General features: G+C 37.7%; 1 protein-coding gene across 2 annotated transcripts; it reads right to left on the bottom strand.

Annotated features, from left to right (window-relative positions):
* Nucleotides 1–1,185: 1,185 nt before the first annotated feature.
* On the bottom strand, nt 1,186–25,038 carry lingo1b (leucine rich repeat and Ig domain containing 1b). Of its 2 annotated transcripts, XM_084403928.1 has the most exons (3): nt 24,933–25,038; nt 24,300–24,401; nt 1,186–4,010 (listed from the first exon to the last, which is right to left on the bottom strand). In XM_084403928.1, the coding sequence occupies exons 2-3, from the start codon at nt 24,309–24,311 to the stop codon at nt 2,154–2,156; spliced, it is 1,869 nt and encodes a 622-aa protein (XP_084260054.1). In that variant the 5' UTR covers nt 24,312–24,401; nt 24,933–25,038; the 3' UTR covers nt 1,186–2,153. The 2 variants fall into 2 exon arrangements, with proteins under 2 accessions (XP_084260054.1, XP_084260055.1); XM_084403929.1 differs by lacking the exon at nt 24,933–25,038 and having other exon boundaries at nt 1,186–4,007; nt 24,300–24,431.
* Nucleotides 25,039–25,535: the final 497 nt, after the last annotated feature.

Genomic DNA, 25,535 nt, shown 5'->3' with positions numbered 1-25,535 from the left:
GAGGAAATATGCCTCCTTATCTCTTAATTTTAATTCATATTGTAGTTTGGCTCAGTTACTAAATATTTTAGCCAGCTTTGTATTAACCTGAATTAATCATTTTTGATTTTTTGAAGAACACAGCCTCCATATTGGCTTTGTTCTTAATGGTCTTATTTCACTAAATATTAATCATCTCCATTTTTCTTTTTTGCCTTTCTTCTCTCTGGCATCTGGTTGCTCCACTTCCTCTCTTATTAATGTTCACCACTCCCACTCCCTCCCTTGCTGTTGTATTTGCTCATTATTAAAGCGCTGTGGGGTTTGGTCAACTGTTTGGGAGTCATCTCTGTAGAAAAAGGACAGGAAGATAATCTTACACAACTATCGTTTCCCATTTAAACATGAGGGCTCTGTGCTTAGACTCCAGCTGACACGTTTTCCATTATGCTCCTGTGAGAGATGATGGGTTGTCAGGTTGGTCCTCCTATCCTGATTTGTGCGGTGGCTTTGTCCCTGGTAGCTTTGTCTAAACGAGTGCATTCAAAAACAAAAGCCTCTCTGGATATTTGTGGATTTGTTGCAACATGTTATAGATTACTTTAGAAGGCAAATGTGTGTGTGTGTGTGTGTGTGTGTGTGTGTGTGTGTGTGTGTGTGTGTGTGTGTGTGTGTGTGTGTGTGTGTGTGTGTGTGTGTGTGTGTGTGTGATGAGTATTGGGAAATGGCAGGCTTCGAGTTGCAGGAAGCTCAAAATTATCTAACAGAGCAAATAAATACACAACAGTCTGTCGTTGTAGACTAGTCTAGCAGATCACACACTTGCGGATGCGTATATGCACTATGCGTATCCATTCTCAATACTCTCAATTTTTCTTTAGGGTCAAAACTAATTTTGAGTTAATCCAATTACCAATTAAGCAGATTCATGCATATAGGGTTTAAACCTATAATCCTAGGTTGATTTAACATTTCAAATCCACTCTCACTAACGTTACGTGTTCTATCCACTAACACTGAAATGAGTATTTACAGAGAAAAGATGTTTTTTCAGAAAATCTTGAATATAATATGGCGTGTGAGGGAGAGCGAAGGTTTTAGCTGCACATTAGAGCAGCGTTTTAATAATCTTCCTGTGTACCTCACCAGCTCTCAATGTTTAATTGACAGAGCAGAGCAAAAGAAATGAGCAAAGACATTGAAGTATAAAAGCTTGTCATTTTAATATGTTTTACAGCCATCCATTGTCCCAAAAACAGCTATAATTGTAAGTGTTTCAAGGGTTGTAGAACACATTTACCTACTGAGCAACTCCTGCCTCTTGAGAGTGGTAGAAAATGCATTATAGCATGGCAAATTGATGACATTTTGATGACTAAATCAATAAAATTGTAAACTTTTCACCAGTAGGTGAATAAAAACTAAGGAGATCTGTCTGATGGAATAGTAGTTTAGTGTGAGTACAACCACAGGTCCAATAGTTTTGTCACATGTTCAGTCAAAGCAAATGGCTTTAAATTCAAAGCTACATCTGGCTTTATGATACTATGTAAGATGTCAAAATTGAAATCGCACCATCAAACCATATTTAATGATTAATACTTGACCATTGAGATATTAATGATTGTCAAGCCTAATCAATAAATCATTTAAAACAAACTGATCTCTTATAAAGAGTTGGTAATGGACATTTACAGTGATTTAATTAGACCTATACAATTTGCATGTATCTAGATATAGCACATGCACTCCAGTAGGCTCAACAACCAATAACGTCTGATCGGTTGCATTCAACCACTGTATTGCCCAATGTACATCGAAATCATTATGTACAGAAAAAGAGACAAGAGGACAGGTATAAATATATACCGGTCCTTTGTATTCTGGCTTTCGCACAAATTTCAACAGGACTATGTTTTTCAACACTTACCCAAACAAGTACACAGATTTTTGAAACCCTCAAATGACCTGTCTGCTTTCCCTTTGAGTACACAATCCCTGCATGATTGATCTGTACAGTCAGTAAAAAAAATGTAAAAGGCTTTTGTCAGAACATTGTTCTTTTTTATAATTCCATAAGGGGTGCAAAGATTACGCTCTCCTTCCTCCCTCAAAGTAAGTCTGTTGTCAAGAACACCTATTCACGTAATGCACACACAATGGTGATTAGTCTTTTAAATCATCTTCATACTGATTTTGTGAGATCCTTCAGCAGGGCTGCTTTCTCCATCTATTTTCCGTGGCACATACTCAATTTCAATATTTGGCTTGGCATTGCCTTTCCCTCGACTCCAGAGGAACAAGAGCACCAGACAGAACAGCACCACTCCCAAGAAAGAGATAAACCCCATGGTGGTAGCGATAATGAGAGTCTTCATATCGAAGGGAAAGGGATCAATCGCATCAGTTCCATTGGCACTGTTATCATTGGGCTGGTTCGAGATGAAGGCAAAAGTCTTATTGGGCTGATGGGGCCAATTGGGAGAGTAGCTATGAACATGTAGGTGAGCCAAACGGGTGTCGTTACCCCCTGCATTGACAGCAATGCATGTGTATGTGCCATTGTCTTGTATTTGGGCATATCTAACCTCTAGGGTGCCATCAGGAGACACCGACAGCCGGCCAATGGTTTTAGTAGTGATAAATTGCTTTTTTGGAGACTGCCACATAATCATGGGAGCGGGGTCTCCATCTGCTTGGCAAGGGAATTGGACAGTGGTCCCCTCATCCACAAATTTATGCATGGCTTTGTGATCTCGGATCTTAGATTTCTGACAAGTAAAATAATTTGTTGGGAGAACATCTGGGAAGTCTTTAAACTCTTTACCCTGCAAAAACTCTGGCATTTCACAAGATGGCTGCTGGCGGTTGAAATTAAGTCTCCATCTACGGCGAAAGACCCAGAGGAGACGACAGTCGCATGCCAAGGGGTTGTCATGAAGAGCCAGTGTCTCCAGATTGCCGACCGAGTGAAAGGCAGACTCCTCTAAAGTGCTTAAACTATTGCTGGATACATTGAGAACCCGAAGGTAGTTGAGTCCTCTGAATGAATAAGGCTCGATGCTGACTAGACGGCCCCCAACCAAGTGAAAAGCCTGGAGCCTCAGCAAATTGTGCATTTTGTTGCCCTCCACAACCTCAATCGGATTGAAGGACAGGTTGAAAAATCGAAGGTAAACCAGGTGCTGAATGGCCACGTAAGGGACGGCAGTGAGATTGCAATTTGTGATGCTCAAGGTTGTGATGTTGAGTCCATGGAGGGACTTTGTGGTCAAGGTTTCTAAAAGAGGCCAGTTTGCTATCTCTAAGACTTTGAGTCGATAAAGCCTCCTGAAGGAAAAGTCTCGAATGATGTTGATGTTCAGATGCCGCAGCCTGAGGATCATCAGGTTGTGAAGATGACTGAAGGCCTCTGTTGGCACAGAGGTCAGGTTGCATCTTTCCATAGTGAGCTGCTCTAGGCTGCTGAGGCCATGAAAAGCTCTGTGAGAGATGAACACCAGGTCGTTGTCCCCCACCTCCAGCTCTTTCAGGTTGTAGAGGTCTTGAAACACATTGTCCAACAAAATAACAATTTTATTCTCACTAATATCTAGCCGAGTGAGGTTACTGAGGCCAGTGAAAACACCCTGTTGAATCAACTTCAGCTTGTTGTTGCGTAGTCCCAGAGTTCGCAAGCCAAGGAGGTTGATGAAGGCCCCTGGTTCAATGATGGAAATGATGTTCTCATTAAGCTGTAGCTCCTCCAGGTGTGGGTAATTGAGAAATTCCTCAGGGTTGATGGCTTTCAAGCGGTTCTTGCTGAGATCTAACAGTCGTGTGTCAATGGGAATTCCCTCGGGGAGGGAGATCAGCTTCCGCCGATGACACACAACCGAGCGCTCTTGGGCACTGCACTCACAGCGAGAGGGGCAGCCAGTGGCAGAGCCGGACAGAACGGTACCCAGCATCAGGATAAGAATAGGCTGCCAGCACGCCACCAGGTAGCTGTGCCCACTTGCCTCTCTGGCCACCATTTTGATGGTAACCTGCTGAGAAAAAGAGTAGAGAGATTGGGTCACAACATGGACAAAGTTCATTCCACTAAAAAAAAAAAAAAAAAAAGCAAAGGAACTGAGAGACAATCATATTGCTCCTGTTCTTAAAATAGCAAGAGATGGTGTTGGAGAAAATGCTGACACTTAACAAATGTAACAGACTACTGCGCTGGAACATGCTGCGTAAAGGCAACTCAGAGCTTTGATTAATGATAGAACAGAGGCATTAAAAAGTAAACGACTGTATGAGAAAAAGAAAACAACCAACACTGGCCATAGAGAAGTATAGCCACAGATATATATATACAAGGACATATGTTGGACATGTAACTTGTATTTTCCATTCTTTTGATGGTTAATGGTATTTTTTTGCATTCTAGTGCAGAAAATACATTTTCAATAATGGCTTAGGACCACCTCAAATTACTAATGATTTAAGCGTACTATTGTAGGTTCAATGCAAACTTGAGAATACACAAAACAATAAAAAGAAACAATAATCAAACATTCCTTTGAAATGAAGCATGGCATAATTCTAACTAGTTATAACTTAAAACTACATACATAATAGATGGTAACCTATATATTGAAAAAATATTACAGGAAGGGAAATTACATTTTTTTTGGTTCTTAACAGGTTAAATCTAAATCAACTTTGGCTCATTACTATTTTACCTTCAAACTTTGCTTCCTAAATTGATTGGGTAAGCTCAGTCTTATCTTGGTTTAGGGCTTGTGAAGAGACTCGTGAAATATTGACATAAAGGAACTCAAGACAGAGAATTTGCCAAAATAACACACAAGTTGCATTCGATGAGGTACGATGTTGCTAATGGGACTAGTCAAATACAAATCATGTTAAGTAGACAGGGCTGCTTTAATAATTGATTAGGTTAACATTAAGTAGCTCCCATTTGTAAAGCAAGTGAAAGTGACCCAGAATTAAATACTTCTTGCATCAGTGAATTCAAATACATTTTTGCAAACTCAATGGACGCATTAATGATACTTTGTAGGTTCAACAGTAGAGTGCATATTTTAAAACACATGAATTGAAAATCTTATGTTTAGCCAACTTGTATTTACACATTTGCAATAGAATATCTCAAGGGCAGCTATTATCATGGCTTTTGACAATATTTTAATTCAATATAATTTTCCCACACTGAAAACTACAAGACACAGAAAGAGTGTTCTCTGAGAGAAAAGTACAACACAACTCACAGGACTGTGAAGCGGCTTAGGCCAGACTAGTTTGATAGAATGAAACTGCCTGCAGAAAGGGAGTGAAAGTCTACTTAATGCATAGATTTGCTGATTTCATCTCTGAGTGTTGTCAGGTGTGTCGGCAATGTGCAAGATTCTTTAGAGGTCCGGTGTGAAATTAGGTGAATATTTTCAACGATAACAGTTTCATATTAGTGCTCCTCAGCTAGATCAAAAGGACCGTTACTGTCAAGGGTGCTTATCCCTCATTCATCTATCGAGTGTGATCTGCATACAGTCGGGGAGCAGAGCGATCAGGCTACTGTGAGAGAATTACTACATCGATTAAACGACTAGTGTGGCATGAAGAGGTGTGAGGGTGAAGGTCATGACGTAAACAGAGCTGCCAAGAATGGGATGTTTTAATCACGCTGAATCTATCTCGATCTTCCCCGGCTGAGCAGGCATCAAGCCTCCGGAGGCACAACAGGGTTGTTTAAACTGTTATCATGTGTGACATCTCCTGCGATGCAAATTTTAGTTCAATTTGCATGTCTCCTGAATATCTGCCAAACAACCACCTTTGACCTTTAACTATAATTGGGGGGATTTGTCTGAGGAGAGAACAGGTCAAAGGTACTGCCTCATTAAAAATTATTGACAAATTTGCTTGGTAATTAAAACAAAAAGCAAGCAAAAGCAGATGGAAATCACTTTAAATTTACAGTGGGTCTCTGGTGTGATCACAGTTTTCCTAATTAAACATGGCCGTGGCTTCCAATATATAAAATGTTGTATTTTGTTCACTGTTGTGGTGTCACATAGTACTCCCACAGGAAGAAAATAGCTCTGCTCATGGGCAGAAATGTGTACCTGTTTTACAACTGATGAAAAGTGCACTGTAAACATTTGTGCTGTTATTTCTTGGCCTGTAATTTGCAAATGTTTGCCAATGGGCGAACTGAAAATGATGATTTCAATAAAAAAGAAAAAACTAAAAGTCTAATTAACATGAACCACTAACATTTTCTTCTTTTTTTCTTTTCAAATTGAAATTATGGTTTACACACACACACACACACGCAACACACACACGCACGCACACACGCACACACACACACACACACACACACACACACACGCACACACACACACACACACACACACACACACTTTTCCATCTTTATTCCTAATCCCTCTAACCTTTGTTTTAGCCCAAATGCTAAGGTATGCAAATGCTTTAAAACTAATTTGGCCTCTGTGGTCAACTGATGGCAATTGAAAAGCCACTACACAAAGTGTTGGATTTATTATCCAATTAAAAGATTAAATCATCGCTCAGGAAGCCCCCATTCTGTAAACATACAAATCAAAGTCTGTCAGGAAACTATGAATAATGTATGAAGAAGGAAAAAACTGCTTCTCTCTGTTGCACTGCCAGAAAATTGCATTGACGGAGTAATTCTCAATATAGTGAAATCACTCACATGGTCAATAGCTCATCTTATTAGTCAACACCCCCGCATGAATTTCCATGTAGAGAATGGTGTCTTTAAAGGCATATCTACCTCAGGGTACTTTAGTGTAACCAACCGTTCCTGGCATGGAATATATTCATACAGAAATGTGCGCCTTTAGCCTGATTGATTTGAAGAAAAATACAGTAGTCAATGAGAGTCATTCTGCATATGGGAAAAGGGAGTAGCGTGCTTGTATTGGATTCTTAAAGTCGAGCCAGTTCTGTAACAAGCATGCACCTCACTATTAAAAGGCCATCTCTGTCATAAATGTAGTATTCTCTTAAGAAGCAAATTAAATGTGCAGTTGTTTACATTAAAAGCGTGATATGTTGAGTATGCATCAACATTCCCATTTTAGAACAGCGCTAAGCATTCTCTTTGTTTAATAATTACTACCCAGCGTTCAGTCACACGACAGGCTGCTTGCCGTTTTAAAGTGGGTTGCTCTCCTAAGATCTTTTCAGTGGAAATTACATTTTCTCCTCTGTTCTTTTTCCCTCAGTAACATGGGAAGGTCATACCCATTCAACCCTGCCCGCTAGCTCGAAGGGAAGAAATAAAGTTTATTTTAACATAGCGCTCCTCTGAGAGAGGGACCCTCAAATGTAATGCCCTATTTTGCCATATTGCAGCATCCACTGTGCCTCACAATCAAACAGGCGGAATGCAGAAGACTGTTCAGTTAAGTTCAATCAGTCAATGAAATATGAGCAAGTTAATTGACAAGTCCATATCCGGTTGATGATGAAAGGGTGTGCAGCCTTGCTTTTCAATTATCTGTTGTCAGCATGTGGGGGGAATTAGCGAGGCTTCTTTTTCACAAGGTGTCTTCCGACTGATGCCTCCTTCCTCTACTAATGGAGGCCTAGATCACTTTTAGATTACTGCACCTTCCCAATACTCATGAAGTTAATAAGTGTTGCGCTTCAAAGATTTGTCCTCTTCTTTGCTATTTGTTACTTTCAGGGCTATCTGTCAAGCTAGAGGGCAAAATCAATTCTGCCTCCAACGTTGGAAAACCGAGCTATTTATCTGTTTAAGCTAGAGACCCTCACAGAGAAATTAATGTTTAAGGTTGAAGTATTTACCTAATATGAGTATTTACCTTTGTCAACAACAAACAATTGTTTTTCAGGGACGTATTGTTTCAAGGCTTATTACACCGATGAAACTGAACGCGCCCGTCACGGCGATATCAAGATTCATCGTCATCTGAAACCACAGAAGGTGGCTATCAGTTGAATTGATTTTATATTTTCATGTTACACCGCTCATGTGTATGAGTGCTCACAGGATGATATTCTGTCTCTCCCACTCATGTACAAATGTAATTCAACCCAAAGGTCCATCATCCTTGCTCTCTCTCCCACTCCATCCCCTCTGTTTCATCCTGGCGATAACCTTGAGAAAAAATATCACGTCGGACCAGCTACGCAGCCTCTCTATTTTCTCTCCCTGTTCACCATTGTACTCTTGACCTTGGCGGTGAGCCTCGGCTTGACCAAACAAGACAAATAAGCAAAGCTTGGGAGTGACCCACTTGCAGATCCCTATTTATTTGAGTTTTATATTCAGTATAGGTCAGTAGTTATTATGAGTCACAGAGTGTCAAAATGATTGATGACCCTATAATTGATGATGACCTCTTGACCTGGGGTGACGTCTTGACATTTTTGCCACGCCCCGTGGACCACCCAAGTTTGTGCCCTAGCGCTGACCTTGACCCCTCCATGCCAATGCCACCTTTCACCTTGGGTATCCTCCGGGGCTGAAAATGATGTATGACCAGTGACTGGAATTAGGGCTGGGCGATAAATCGATTTTATCGATTAACTCGAATGTGTAGTTTACGTCGATTTGTTTGACTGGAAATCGGTTTTCTCTTTAACATTCGCCGACGCTCCCCTCTGGGCTCCCGTAGTTCCGAACAGGCTCAGCCCTCCCCCCGCGCGTTTGCCATAGAGATACATAAACACTACTAGTTAATAGTAGGCTAAATAAACACGAATGATCAATAGGTCATTTGAAAGATACAGTTCAACTTACCGAGATTACATAAAATCGATCGATCAGAGTTTTTCAACCACGGAAAGAGCTCCATAAAACAGCTTGAGAACAATATGTCACGTAACGTTACATTTACCTCAGGAAAGCCATTTAATTTAAGCCCACCGGCAACTATAGTTGCTGCAGTGCATAGTTGTCATTTTCCTTTTGTAAGTATTTTTCTAGATGTTGTCCATGTTTTATTTCTCAATGACATGCAATCAAACAACCAAATAAAGGATTTCAAGAAAAAAAAAAAAGGTATTCACTTCCTCCCTGTCACATGAAGCTGTCAACTTCCTACCCCTACTTCCAGGAAGCATGGCGAAGGCAAACCCTCCCAAAGAAAGGTCATTTTGATGTTACTAATAAGTATTTTTTGTTGACATATATATATCTACATAATCATGAAGGTCTCTGGAATCATCCAAACAAAACAAATCTTACAAGAGATCTATAGTTTTTTGTACACTTAGTCAAAAGTCCAAGCGGCAACTATAGTTGCCGGTGGGCAAATGCCTTGTAAGTACATATATCATGGGAAAATGGGGTATACTGTGTTAATAGGTTAATAAATCAAGTTTATTGGTCTTGTTTAGTGCATAAACATAACTTAACCCTTTAAATGACATATAGATATATATTTTTCTTCATTCTATTTATTTTTTTTTATTTTTTTTTCATTTAACTTTTTGATACACAATGCCCTGTTATGGCTGCACTTTGTTCTGCACTATGTTCCACAACTTTAACCCTTGTGCGCTGTTCGTTTGCGGTTTACAGTCAGGCTATTTGGGGTCTGAGAGACCCCAGGCAACAAAATGTAATTTTGTAACAATATATATATTTTAAACAAATGTAATTTTACTCAGTTTATTAATGTTTTTACTCCACATTTGGACATTTTTACTCCACAAAATGTTCAAAAAAAAGAAAAGAAAAATTCTCCCAAAAAATAAATAAAAATTGCCTTATAAAATACCCACAGTTCTAACTTTCATTCATGGGGATAACATGGATATCTTAATATCTAATAATTTGACAGTTTAGTGTAAGATTTTTGCCCAAATTTTGGAAAATGCCGTTAAAAAAAAAAAAAAAAAAAAAAAAAAAATCACTTTAACCAGTAGATGGCTGCAGAGCTCTAAAAGTACTAAAAGTTTCAAACTAAAATACATCTTTTCACAAGTTTTTCCAGTTAGATTCATATCTACATATAATGAAATCACAATTATAACAATAAAAGTTACTTTTTGTCAAAGTTTAGCAGTTTTTGTACAGAAATAAAATCAGTTTTCCAATAATGTTACATTATGATTAAATTAAAGCTGATCAGGATGCGACATATTTTTTTTAAGTACAAAAAGTGCCTAAACTTTGACAAAAAGTAACTTTTATTATTATAATTGTGATTTCATAATATGTAGATATGAATACAACTGGAAAAACTTGTGAAAAGATGTCTTTCAGTTAGTCAAAAAGCATATAGCAAATAGTGGTGCTCTGCAGCCATCTACTGGTTAAAGTGATAATTTGTTATTTTTAAAACAGCATTTTCCAAAAGATGGGCAAAAATCTTACACTAAACAATGTCAAATTATCCATGTTATCCCCATGAATGAAAGTTAGAAATGTGGGTCAAAAAGACCCTGAACAGCGCACAATGGTTAAGGCAAATGGATTTGTTGTTTGTTATGTTTTCATATTCAAGAGATTATAAGCTAGATGCAGTTTTTTGGGGTTTGCATCAAATGTTCTTCGACTTTTATACATAATAAATTTGTTTATGAATAAAGATTAATCTGCTGAAAGCAGTTATTTTGAGATAAATGCCAAATTTTCTACTCCTATTCATATTTTACATTGAGGGGGTGCATACAACATATTTGCCCACCGGCAACTATAGTTGCCGCACATTCAGTTATGATTTTCAAGAAAGAAAAAAAAAACCTGGGGAAAATAAATGCAGAACATGTTCACATAGGACACTATTAACACGATTATATGCATGAAACCATTCAGAAAAATTTGGGCACAAATGGGTTAATGACCATAGCACGTTAGTTGGACTTTTTTGAAAAATTGCTATTGAGAGGAGTATTCTGCTAAATATGATAACTATATTACATATTTATTATATTTTTACCTATATCGTTAAAAAATGATAATGTTGTTATTATAAAAAACACGCATTATATTTAATTTGAGATGTTATATTTAACCTTTAATAATAATACCAGCTAACAGGGCTCTGTATGTTTACAGCATTAGGTGAGTTTTTTTTTTTTTTTTTTTTTTTGAAAAATTAACATGTATCTACTGTACCTAATATTTATCCAAAGGAATCGATATTGAATCAAGATCAGAATCAAATACCAAGAATTTAATTGAAATTATGAAAGCAATAATAAAAACAGCAGCATACCAGTCATTGTACCATGTAAACATTGTGTTGGGGGGGGGGGGGGGGGGGGGGGTTACACCATTTTAAGTAGGGGAAGAAACAAAATTTAAATCAGGATTTTTTTTTTAGGCCATATCGCCCTGTCCTAATTGGAATGTCTATGACCTTGTGAGTATAATATGTCCATTGATTAATTTTGACTTGACTTGAAAATCTTGACTTGAACTTAAAGTATATTTTTTATTCATTAGGGGTATGTAAAATAATTTGAAATTTGAAGTGTCACAAGTCATCTCACACATGTTAAATGTTCAATAATTTGTTAAGTTGTATCTGTGAGAAAATCACCACATAGGCCGATCTTCAGAGAGAGAGAGAGCAACAATAAAAACATTTAGAAGCTGTGATGCCTCAGGCAGCCCCCCATTGACGGGGTGCTTATACAGTAAGTTCCTTCTAATCACCGCCACATCTTCAGAGAAAGAAGTTCATTGACAATCATTAATGATAGCTTCAGGATATAGGGTGACAGAACAGATGAGCCTCTGTGCATCATGTCACAGCATATGTATAGTTAGTCTGCTAACGCCTTTCCAGAGCGAAAGTTTTGTTCGTACTAAATTTATTTCAAAGCATAATCGTAAAAGTTTAAATATGATCTTTTCAAATGAAAAAATTGTTTAAATAAATCTTTAAAGTTTTAATACATTCGTATCTTCTATTTATCTTTTAGGAGATTACTATAATGATTTTGTTTAATGGTGACCTAAAGTATAATTTTTATTAAAGAACGTCTGTTCAAAAACGTTAGATTGTTGAAAATTTTAAAGAAAAAACTGTACTTAAATCTCATTTATATGAAAAGATTCAATCAGCAATTTTTATGGGGTGCTTTCCATAGCCATAATGATTTTTGTACTGTAACTGCATATTCTATCCTGTACACCTGAACACGACCATCACAGAAAACTGCATTTTTACATTTTCAAAAAACATAGTGCAAATGTAAACATAGTTTTAGCTAAATTAATATAAATAAGAAAGTGTGTATAAACACCTTACGTTTTCAGAGCGCTGAAGAAGTAGTTGTTCATGCAATGATAAAAAACAATCCAAAAAGCAAATAGTTTAAGTTGTAATAAACAAAACAATCCCAGATCCTTCAGGAATAAACTACAGTGTGAAATGAAGCTTCAGACCCTCACAGAGGCGGGAGGAGTTACAGACCAGATAAGCCTCTGGGACACAATGTCACAGCATATGTAAAGTTAGTCTGCTTTTCCAGAATTTTATTCCTACTTAATTTAATTAAAAGCATAATCTATAAAAATCTATTTTAAAAGACTGTTTAAATCAAAAAGATTTTTTTTTTAAATCGTATCTTCTATTTATCTTCCTAGAAGACTTCTGTATGGTAGAAATGAGTTTGCAGAAATTTAACCTAAGGTATTATTTTTACTAAACAGCGTCTGCTCAAAAACTTTACAATTTTAAAGCAAAAACTGTGCTTAGTCATCTTAGATCTTATTTATACAAAAATATTCAAGCAGTATTCCATGCAACATGAAACACGTTGCCAAAGTTTGTCACAATGTTTTTTTTTTTTTGCTTTTACGAAATCCGTGGACTCCACATTGCTCTTATTTAGATTAAGGTGTTTCAATTAGAAAATCACCACACATTTTCAGAGACGCGATGTGCTTCTGAGGACGCCGCATAAGTAAAGTTTGTCTTTAGCGAATATTTGATTGTACTCATCTTAATTCAAAGCATGATCTTACTTTTTCTACGGTAGCTATGATCTTTTGCACGTATAAGTTGTATATTATTTTTACTTTTCTTGTATCTTCTGAACATAATCAGTGTGGAAACACACAGGGTGAAACCCTTTACTGAGAATATACTATCGATTATCTACTCAAAATATATGTAGAATTTTAAAATGTTAGCATTTGTTGATGCGACAGGTTGTCTGTTGGCTGCATGAACAGACTTTGGGGAGAGCTTATGATACTATAGCAGGAAGCGTGCCCTTTGACCTCCTCGATTTTGGAGGACCCTACAAGTTAGTCCTTAATTTCAGATGTGTAAATTACAAAACAGCATTTTTCAACTTAGTGAATCTACACACGAGAGGTCTTCAGAAGTCGTGTCTTCCGGGGTCAATGGGTCTCCTGAGAATATTTAATTTCCCTTAAAAACCAAAGATTAAGCTAAATGGCACTAGTTTCCAGCTTTTTCTTTTATAGAATTTACTACAAAAATAATTCTACAAAGGTTCAATTTCAATTCATTTCCTAGCAAGTATAAAGTAAAAAATATGATCTATAATATGTCTGATGCAATGTTTTTGCAAAGAAATAGGTGCTTCAATACTCCAAACAGTCCAACACACAATGACAGCATTAAGGATGGTCAACGGCTTAGGTCAGTTGGTGAAAACACTGCATGTGTAAGGTAGTTTTCCAGATTTTCCCCAAAATCAAATACTGTATAACTCTTTTCAAAGGATAATCTAGCTTTAAAGTTAGAATAAAACGTTAAAACTAAACATATCTTACCTGTTGTGTTCTGACACAATGCCATTAACTGGTTCTTTTTGTTTTATAAATTTACTTTTCTTATTTCTACAAATATTAGCCTGATAAATATGGACTTAATACACAATGAAACGAGATAGTCATGCTACCAAATATGTCTGACACAAAGTTTTAAAATACAACTAAACCATGATAACAGATGATTTTTTTTTTTTTTTTTTGACAGATCTATAGAAATGCATGTTGATTACTAAGTTTCAGGCATAATGCAAACATGCAATGTTTGAGAAAGCTAATATTGGTGTAATCTTTGCGAGGTCTCACCCACAAACGCAAAACTTTGTGTTGGGTGATCCAGGCACAGCTTTACTAAAAGAAAATATTACGGAAGTCACTTTCAAACTGTAATTATGCCATATTTTATTTATTAATATTATGGTTTCATGTTGATTTAAAGCTTTTGTTTGTTTGTTATTAACTAATATCTTTATTTTTTAACTAACACTTCAAAATCCAGAAAAAATTAAAGAGATGAATGAGCTAAGGATGTTCTCTGACCCCAAATAAACAGATAATGGAATGCTCACAATCTACAATATACAGATATTCTCCTACTTCGTATGTGTGTAAATAGTTGTGCTTAAATCTTTGGGTGTATTTTAACACGCCAACATATTTTGTCACACCGTAGTGATGCAAAGTTCCACACTCTTGTAAAGCCTATGGACTAACTGTAAAACATAATCTTTATACAGGAATCACATGTGTCCAAAACATCCACGTAAGATTCAAAAGACCAAATCACTGAGAAAAGAGGCTTGAAAAGAACCGTTTATATTAAATACACAAAAGTTTGCATGTACACAAGTGCATGCTGTTTTACACTTAAACTATTAAAACAGAATCACATCTGACTATTGCACTGAGAGATCCATATTCATTAAAGCTTGAGGCTGCTAAACAAAGTACCGGTAAAAACTGCTAGAGAAAAAAGTTCTAGAGGTCAACATGCTAAAAAGTAAATACAACATGAGCCATTTAAAACAAATACAGAAAAGCCACTTGTGATCAGTTTTGAATGTTTGTAATTGACATTTTATTTACTAGTCGATTACGCTGTTTACATCTTGTTTCTTTTTCTTTTTGTACAGTTTGCATGTAATTGACAGTCCTTCTACATGAGAGTGTAGTTTAAGACTAAACAAATCATATTTCTTTTAGAACATCTTTCTGCTATGTCTACGAAACATCGACATGAAAGATGAGTATTGCTGTTTTTCCGTTACCTATAAAACTATTACACTTCAAACTCGTCTAACTATTACCCTTAAAGATGTGCATTTCACAGCACAGTCATAGATACACAGTTATTTTGTGTATGTCACTAAACAACAGTTAAGCTAATGAATTACAGTTGATAAGGGGTATTTTTACGTGAAAGGTGGGATGATTCATTTTTTATTCTGTCCACACCAATAGGGGAGCGCGGGTCACAACGTAACACGGGGCTAGTTGTAACACACTTGTTTTAAATACTTCCACACATGATAGCATGACGAAACTTGGTGTATTTACTAGTTGCCATATCAACACTATATAGAGAAAAAATTGTGCCAAAATAAAAAGAAAATTGGAAGATATCCATTGACATTTATTAAACCATAGCAAAAGTAAATTTCTTACTTAAGTTAATTTTTCATCTCTATTTTTTGTGTTTATTTAAAATTAGACAAATCTGATATTATTTTAATCTCCAATATGTTATTTAACAGTTGAGATAGTTCTTTAATGCTTCGCTAACTGGCAGAAGACACTAGCCGGGTTTAAATCCCAGTTGTGCAGGCGGGGCATGTTGTCACACTGCGTTACAATGTGCCCCTATTAGAAATATGCCATTATATTCTATAGTTTTATTAATTTTATTGAGAAAATGTGAGAAAAAGGTGAATAAAGACTGAGAGTCAATGTTCAGAAATTACAAATTATTTATTTGTTTTGAACTATGTTGTATAGCTGTGTTTTCCTGTGTTTGTAGTCGAAACTCAAAAATGAGTTTATATTTAATTATTAAAAAATGCCATTATTTTATATGAAAAAGTTAATAATTGTATTTTATTTAGAAAATATTTTAGTTTGTCTTGTATATATTTTTTATTAGATCAGATAACATTTTAAGCTGTCATATGGTCATGTTACAATGTGCCCCTCACATGTTACAATGTACCCCACCTATGGGGCATGTTGTCACATTTCACTTCAATTCTTTCGGGGTATATCAAGAAAAAAGTAAATACTGTATTAATAAAACAAAACCACATAATTGTACTAGACATGTGGGAAATTAATGTGGGAAAAAATAAATACTCTGAACCATAAGATTTTCACAAACTGAGAAAGTCAAAAAGCGTTACTTTGTGCCCCGCTCTCCCCTACTTTGACACCAGAGTTTTAGGCACCGGTCTTTTAGGCCCGATCCAGAAAACAGAAGCTGTGTTTTATGTCTTAATAATTGTTCTTTTTTTTTATGAAAACATTCAAGCAGTTTTTGGCCTCATCAGCAGAATGCCGAAATGTTTCAACATTAAATTTCAATTGTTAGATAAATGATCTAACTATTAAACCTAACTATCAACAGTTATATGTGAAACAAGCTCAGTCGCATTAGAGTTGGATTCTTGTTTATATTGAATATTGTTATTGAATACAGTGCTAGTGTTCTTGGCCTCATCAAAGTTCACACATGTCACAAAGTTTTCACCGGAGCATACCGACTCTGAAACAATACCAAATATTAGCATGTAACATTTTGGACACCTTTGTTTTTTATGCATCTTTGATTTTGTTTGCATTTCTTCTGAAACACACCGTTTTTTAAACTGTTTACCAATTTTTAACATCACCATTCTCAATCTATTGCAGCATGTCTATTTTCCTTACACTTTGAAAAACAAACTTTGAAAAACAACTATGTTTTCCTAGAATGTCATCAGCTGGTAGACATTTCTTGTGAATGTCTATTTCACACCTATCGCAGTTGTTGCCTGCACCACCTAATCTATACAGCAGAAGAAAACATTTACAAGAGTTGCAAATGTGCGTTTGTATGTTGAAATATACACTCACCTAAAGGATTAATAGGAACACCATACTAATACTGTGTTTGACCCCCTTTCGCCTTCAGAACTGCCTTAATTCTACGTGGCATTGATTCAACAAGGTGCTGAAAGCATTCTTTAGAAATGTTGGCCCATATTGATAGGATAGCATCTTGCAGTTGATGGAGATTTGTGGGATGCACATCCAGGGCATGAAGCTCCCGTTCCACCACATCCCAAAGATGCTCTTTTGGGTTGAGATCTGGTGACTGTGGGGGCCATTTTAGTACAGTGAACTCATTGTCATGTTCAAGAAACCAATTTGAAATGATTCGAGCTTTGTGACATGGTGCATTATCCTGCTGGAAGTAGCCATCAGAGGATGGGTACATGGTGGTCATAAAGGGATGGACATGGTCAGAAACAATGCTCAGGTAGGCCGTGGCATTTAAACGATGCCCAATTGGCACTAAGGGGCCTAAAGTGTGCCAAGAAAACATCCCCCACACCATTACACCACCACCACCAGCCTGCACAGTGGTAACAAGGCATGATGGATCCATGTTCTCATTCTGTTTACGCCAAATTCTGACTCTACCATCTGAATGTCTCAACAGAAATCGAGACTCATCAGACCAGGTAACATTTTTCCAGTCTTCAACTGTCCAATTTTGGTGAGCTCGTGCAAATTGTAGCCTCTTTTTCCTATTTGTAGTGGAGATGAGTGGTACCCGGTGGGGTCTTCTACTTTTCTTTCCCATTCTGACATTCAGTTTGGAGTTCAGGAGATTGTCTTGACCAGGACCACACCCCTAAATGCATTGAAGCAACTGCCATGTGATTGGTTGATTAGATAATTGCATTAATGAGAAATTGAACAGGTGTTCCTAATAATCCTTTAGGTGAGTGTATGTTATTAAATAAAAAATGCCACGAAACAAAGACGAGAAAACATCTTTCTATAAGTGACGCTCAAAATCTGTGCATACAACAAAACACAGTGCATCAGTGTAAAATGATTTATCAGAAAATTACTTTTGAAAATAATTATATTTTCAAATCCGAAGATATTTTCATTGTTTCTCAGTTTCTGCATCCTACATTCATACTTTTTAAGTGCACTGGCTTTATTGTGTAATGTATGTATTCCAATTGGCACTCTGTAAACACAAATGAGTGCTTCATTCAGGGATTTAACTTCCAGGTTAGATACAACAATCATGAAAGAACAATGTTTTACATAGTAATTAATAACTTGTTTTGATCTCCAGAGAGTTATATACTTTGGGGGAGAAAAAAAAAAAACATTTACAGTAAACAGCAGGGTTTTTGTGCTGTTTTTAATTAACAAAGTACTATATCAAAGAAATAATAATTTGTTAATGGTGGGGTGATTCATCATGATGTCATTTTTTAAATATTTATTGTACCATAGTGAGAGAAAACGCATTAAACACTGATTCAGGTTGCTATTTTAGTGCATAAAAAACTTTTGTAGGCTTTTAATTCTGGTCAAATTAAAATTCATGATTCATACATCATAAAAAGACTCTATATTATATTTCTACTAATTTGAAATGCATAAATATAAACACAGGAAGAATGAACACAAGAGAGAAATAATACAAATGGGCTGCGTTTTGAGGATGGTCCGATGTGAGCCACACGCAAAAAAATATTTGGAATCACAATTATAAAATGTTTAATTTTGCTTTTATTGTTATTACATTCTTTTAGAGATGGATTAAATAATGATTCATTTGTGCTGGCAAATGATACCACAAAGTATAATGTTTTATGATAGGCACAACAGTCTAATAGAAAGCTACTGTGAGTTAAAAGTAAAGCGAATATAGAGTGCAGCAACTAATTGGATATACTAGCCTGAGGGAGTTCATTTTGTTCCTTTTTCCTATCTATTTATTCATCATCCCTTTCTTTCTGCCTGTCGCTCTCTTTTTCTCCCTCTCTGGTATCCCTGATCACACTGAACACATTTCACACAGTATGAAGCGAATCAGTGGTTAACAGCTATCTAAATATTCCCAGTACATAAATAGTTATCTGCTAAATTGCTGGTAATTAGTTGTCTGCTCTCATGCAATCTGGTTGTGAAATGGCACGGGTGACCCATTTGCTCTGTGTCTGTAATGTTCAATTCATTTATACCCTGAGAAATATTTTTTGGATACAGTTGGAGTCAAATTCGCTCGCCGAAGTTCTAGGGATCATTGGCAAACCGTGATTTCACCAACATCTTTGTTGATCCTGGAACAACATTCCAATCAACCAATCAGATTTGAAGGACAAGTTTAGAGTTTACATTATGTCAAGTTTAGGCTTACAACCAGGGTTAGGTGCTTCTCCATCAGTGTTATTCACCTATCATTTCCCTCTGATTTTAGGGATAAGTTATGGGTAGGGTTTAGGGGTAGGATATGGTTATGTTTAAATGTTCAGACAGGAATATTGTCCCAGGATTAACAAAATATGTTAAGGCTACGTTCAGACTGCAGGCAAATGTGGCCCAAATCCAATTTTTTTTTGCTCATATGTGACATATGTGAAATCTGTTTTTCTAATGACAGTATGAACAGCACAAACCACATGGAATCGGATCTTTTCGATTCCGATTTGTGCCACTTGTTACAATATGTGATACTAAATCCAATACAGGTCAGATGTTTTGCAATGCGACCACAGTCTGCAACAGTCATATCGGAATTAATGCGACACTCCAGAGCATTATTTGTCACAATTCTGCGCTCATAGGAGTCACTTCAAAGATTTTACATAACCAAAGTTATCAAGACAGTTGCGATAGGTAGTCAGTGAAGGACAGTGATCTGTCAGAGCTCACAACAGTGACAGCTCATACAAGCAAAACACAAAGGCTCGTATCATAAATGTTTCAAAACTCAGCTCTCTTTTTTCACATCCTCGTCTTTGTTTTGTTTTTTATAATCCCTGCGCATAATTTCGCTGGCCTCCACGGCAGATCACACTATAAATAAACTTACTTTAATGTCCTTAGTGTTTACTTCCGTACGACAGCGTGCTGCGTGACGTCTTTTTTATCGTTCTTTTGTGCATACAGGTCAGTTCAGGACCATGATGTTTGCACTGGAATCTGATATATGTTATATTTAAGACAACAATGTGAATAGCTATAAAAAATCGAATTTGAGCAATAATTCTCTACAAATGAATTTTTACTAGTCATATGTCTCCATTGACTTCCATTCATTTTTAATTACGGAGCCCTACAATTGAATTGTTACTAGTAAGAATGCAATTGCAGAGCTCTTTAATTCAATTACAGAGCTCTGCAATTATACATATCTTTAATTAGTTTTTTTACTAGTAAGAATTTAATTAGAGAGCTCTCTAATTGTAATTGTTACTAGTAATAATTGAATTGTAGAGCTCTCTAATTGGAATTGTTACTAATAATAATTGAATTAGAGAGCTCTCTAATTGTAATTCTTACTAGTAACAATTCAATTGTAGAGCTCCGTAATTAAAAATGAATGGAAGTCAATGGAGACATATGACTAGTAAAAATTCATTTGTAGAGCTCTCTAATTGGAATTGTTACTAGTAAGAATTGAATTAGAGAGCTCTCTAATTGTAATTTTTACTAGTAAGAATTGAATTGTAGAGCTCTCAAATTTAATTCTTACTAGTAAAAATGCGTACAATTTAAGCTAAAACGGCTTGCCATAGATCATTGTCAGATGAAATGTATTGTTTTATATCTGCTTTGCTTATGTTGTACCTATATAGTATAACTGACTAGCATTCAAAGCAGAGTGAAAAGATACACTTTGTTTTATAAATATTTCTGGATGCTAGGTCACTGAAAATAGTGTTAAGGCAGCCCAAGTTGTGAGTAGCAAATCAAGTCACAACCATTCATCACAACATAAGCAGGTGTCTTTATCGGTATTTACAACAGCAGTTAATCAGTGAGGACCTGAGCCAAATCAATAATCAGCTCTGCTTGCCCCATATATTTGTCTTCTTCCTACCCCACACAAACAACTTCGTATACCAAATCAGCTTGGGTTTTAAGCCTACGGATTCAGCATTCAAAGCAGAAATGCATCTTCCAACTGTTTGCTTCTATTTGATTCCTCTCTTTTGATCTTGTTTTTTGATGACAGTAAGATTTAGATCAAAGCCCAAGGCTTGGAAAGCTACATTCCACTAAAGGAAAAACTAACATGAACCTTGATGTCGAAACATAGAGAACTCTAGACTTATTGAAGCGACAATGTCAAGCACTGCGCTGAAATTTATACCATTCAAACAAAGGGTATGACTAAACTGTCAAAGCGAGGCTTTCGCATTGAGAGGAATATTAAATGGACACTTTGTATATGGAATTCAGTATAGAATTAACAAGACTATAGAGTGTCTTTTTACCTGAATACATATTTCCCATGACTTCCCAGGGCTTGCCACGATTGTACTCTAAAAGCATTTAACTCTGAAGCAAAAATGAAAACCGCCATATAGAAAAGACGGCTCAGACCGAGAGCAACACTCTTCATTGTGCCGACTGGTGGCCTGGAAGCTTCATGCAATCATAAATTGAGTAAATGACATGAATGTTTCAACTCCAAGCATGGTTGAGATTGAAATAAGTTACGACCTGTCATCCGAATATTGGTCTTCTGACTAACTGCCGATGGAGCAATATGTGATGTTTGCAGTTTAAATAAGCATCCTTCAAGGGCTGGTAATGAAACAGATGCACTGTGTTTCTGTCTCTTACTCTTGACAATAAAACACATCTATTCTTTGTAAGCTGCATCAAGCATGCGCCCTCTTATCACTCGGCTGAAACATTATATGTTATTTTAGCCCATGGTCTGGCTAAATTTCCAAAGATACGGCTGCTGTCAGGTTCCTTGTCATGGTGCGAAGTCTAATTGGGCCCAGTCCCATGTCAATCCTCCCCTCAGCTTTCCGGTAACGGTTAATAATAATTCCATAAAGTGTTTTTCATTCCTCATTAATGCTCTTGAGATTCACTTTAAATTCACCGCTACCAGCAGGCAAAGCTGGTAATTACTCCAACCACTCTTCCTCTTTTAAACACAGGGCTCTTTGTTTTGGGTTTAATTGAAACAAAAGAAGAGAGAAAATGTGGAGAGAATATAGGACACCCGTAATCCCAAAAGCAATCTAGCTCAAGCTGAGCTCCTTGGAGTTCTTTATCAATGGTTCTATTAGGAAGGGGCTTATCTCACGAAATTAGCCACGGGATAATCAGACTCGAGCTTCCTGAATTATGCTAGCATTGTTCCTCTGACCACTCCATCCGAGGCTAATAATTTGATTACTCTGACTGATACAATCAATGATATCTTCCTCTCGTCTTTCACGAGGCGCAAATTTTGCAGATGATGAGTGGAGATACGACACCAACTTCTCCAAAACGACAGATAGCATTTCTTCAAAGATGTAAACATCATTTTCATTCACATGCACACGTAACCCTTAGAAACGGGGTGGCAATAAAGTAAGGCATGGGCCTGGTCTCATATTTTTCTACTTTTTACACAAAGCTGTTATGATTAAATTTTAATGGGTGAGTCTGCTGCAGTGAAGCGACTCTGTGACCTTCTGAATACATTTGTGGGAGGCTGGAGTGAGTGTGCGCTGTCTGATATGTCACTCGGTCGCCTCTCACAGCAGCCTCTTGCTGGCTTTCCCGCTATGTACAGCCCTATTTCACTAGTCCCTCATTTTGTGTGACAGAAACGAACCGCTGCGCTGATGGCGTCCGATTCTTGCATCCCTTCACAATGAGGACAAATGCACGCCTGGTCTGTCTATCTATGCCACGGCTGAAAGCAGGCCCTCACTGAGTGCTTAAAAAAGCGTATAGAAGAGAATGAATAGGGTAGCAGAGTGGGATGTGGCAGGTTCGCAATCGGAAAGGATCTGAATTTCAATGATTTTGGGGATTTCGGCCCCTTTTTACTGCCTGGGCTGCATCATTTACAAAAGCTGTGAAAACGAGAGGCTGACAGGCACAGGGTCTAATCTATGTGTGAACCCATGGCACAGGAGCGTGAGGTGATGCAGTTCTCCTGTAGCACTGCCTTATCTTGTTTCATCTTCTGTTTGTTATCAGACTGCAGCATTATCATAATGGCTATTACCACCAACTGAGAATCTGCTCGATGGGGAGATTGCCTTTTAACACAATCACTAGAATACTGAAACATATCTCAATGTATAGGCTGTCTTATTTGTATCACTATTCAGCGCTGAATTTTTAGCCATGGCATTATGTTTTGGCCTGGATTTCTCCGCTGGCAGCTACAGCATCTTCAGAATGTGGCCAGGATACTGTTGCCATGCAGTTGTTTCATGTTCCAGTCTTCCTATCCAACACAAGCCTATATGCATATTGTAGATGCATTGTGTTTTGATTGATAACCCTGTGTTCAGGGGCGGGGGAAACAGCAGAAGGAGGTTTTTGCAGAGCACATGGTGGATTTGAATCTGAGAATCGGCTCACACCTTGTCTGAACATTTTTGGCCTCTATGTATGATGGCTAATGAGATAAAAATTTATGTTTTTTTTTATAGATGTGCACTGACAATGTACATTTACATAAGAAACTATGGACAGAGGGATCTGACAGCTGTAAAGGAAACCAATGAGAACACTGAGATAACATGAATCTTTGATGTATCCTGTAAGGCTCCTCTTAATGTATTTTTGACAGCTTGCCAAGATTAAGAAATGAAGTGTAATGTTGTTATTCCTTTAAACGCCACATTAGCTGCGGAGGAAGTTGCTTCCAAGCAGTAAAAAAGGGAGATAGGAAAAAGAGAGCAAGAAAGAGAGAAATTAGTTAGTAAGTGTGTAAGAGAAAGTGTGAGAGAGAAAAAACAGGCAGAAAAGAGGCTCTATAATGAGGTCTGTGAATTAAAGACTCAAACGCATCGAAAGCAATACATTATTTTCTTTCATAATGCATCCTGTAAAATAAAAACCCTTGAGGTATAAACCATGACAACAGCACCAAAAATACACTCAGAAGTCTAGCATACATACAAGCCTGCACCATAGATAACATGTATTATAACCTGGCCATGGAGAAATACAAATAAAATAAAAATAGGGGTGGGGGGGGAGGATAGGGTTGAGATTTTTTTAGAAACATAGTGCAGGTGAAAATATGCATGAATGCTTACACGGACAGATATTCATTTGTAGCAAATGACCCCCTCCCTGTGCATTGACAGTCCACGGTATTTGGTCCCATGTCCGATTAAGAAGCATTATTCAGCATCTTTCTCTCCTGAGCCTGTGCACTATCCATCTCAGACACATTTCCCACCTAAAATTCACAATTCCCAAAATTCTCATATCCCCCTTTCAGCCCTTTACAGGATCTCGGAGTTCTCAAAACGCTTATCTGGCACTGAATGCAAACTGCTCTTACCAGAAACGTCATGCGGTGGAGTCTAAATTTGGCAATTCCATTCTGCCGGAGTGCAGCTTGGATCCGAATCGCTCCAGAGTGGCAGGGTGGCACACAGGAGGCCTTTGAAGAATTTCATGAGTGAGAGGAAAAACAAAAACGGCAAACAATTCCTCAAAGCAAGCAAAGGGTCCAGAAAATTCTCAGAGTGTGGAGCACGAGCAGCTACAGTCCAGAGAATACATGAGAGTCTGTCCCAGATGCAGGCATGCATGTAAACAGGAGTGCACCCGCTCACATATATGCCATACCCAGCAGAGCGAGAGCGAGAGCGCGAGTGAGGGAAGAAAGATGGAGAGGGAGGAGTCGAAGCTGTGCAAGGTGGAGGGAGGAGCTGTGGCGCATTGAGATGGAGAGATGGAGGAGACGGAGGGAGGGGGGTGAGAAAAGCTAAGAGTGGCAGGCAGAGACGGATAAGGAGTGAGAAGGAGGGGGGAGGAAAAAAGAAAGCAGCACAAAGCTCAAAACAGGGACAATGTAACTAATGAAATTCAATTCTCCTGTTCATCAGACCGACTGCAGCAGGAAACAGGAGCAGGGACGGAGGGATGCCGGCATGGGGGGTGGGGGGTTGACACAGAAATTTGAGTATACCTTTGTGAAACCTGTCTCTACCTCGCCGTCATCCTGTCAGAACATGGCGATTAATGCCGGGCTTTTATGCAAAAGGCAGCGTTCGTCAAAAGCAACCGGGAGCTGCAATGTGACAAATGGATGACTCATGGAGGTAAACAGGCAGGGTGGATAAACAACAGCCAATGGAGAGAGAGTGAGTGAGAGAGCCGGAGACACAGAACGAGAGAGAGATGAGGAATTTGGCCGAATGGGCTGAGTCTGCTTAGCCAATAGCAATAGTGAACTGCAAGGTCAGTCTATGGGGGATTCGCCCTGCGGGACATAATCAGGTGTAAATCCTTGTAAGTCCCCACACCATTATACTAAACAATAAGCAAGAGGCGGTGGCGCGGCAGGTAGGGAGACGTGCGAGATTACTGGTGGTGGGGGGGGGGGATAATCAAATGCAGATTTGATGGGGGTGGAGGAGAAGGGTGATGTGGAGCACGAGGCACAGGGGTTGTTAAGCAGCACAAACAGACTGAAGAGGTGCCTCAATATTCGAAGAGCAGCAGAACCGACCCTACGTGTGTGAGGGATTTATCTCCGCACAGTACAACCAGATCAAGGCACGATCAGGGG

The sequence above is a fragment of the Rutilus rutilus genome (assembly GCF_951802725.1).
Source record: "Rutilus rutilus genome assembly, chromosome: 3".
NCBI classification, from domain to species: Eukaryota; Metazoa; Chordata; class Actinopteri; order Cypriniformes; family Leuciscidae; genus Rutilus; species Rutilus rutilus.
The sequence above is the reverse complement of the archived record's forward strand: the minus strand, read 5'-3'. Positions and strand labels throughout refer to the sequence as shown.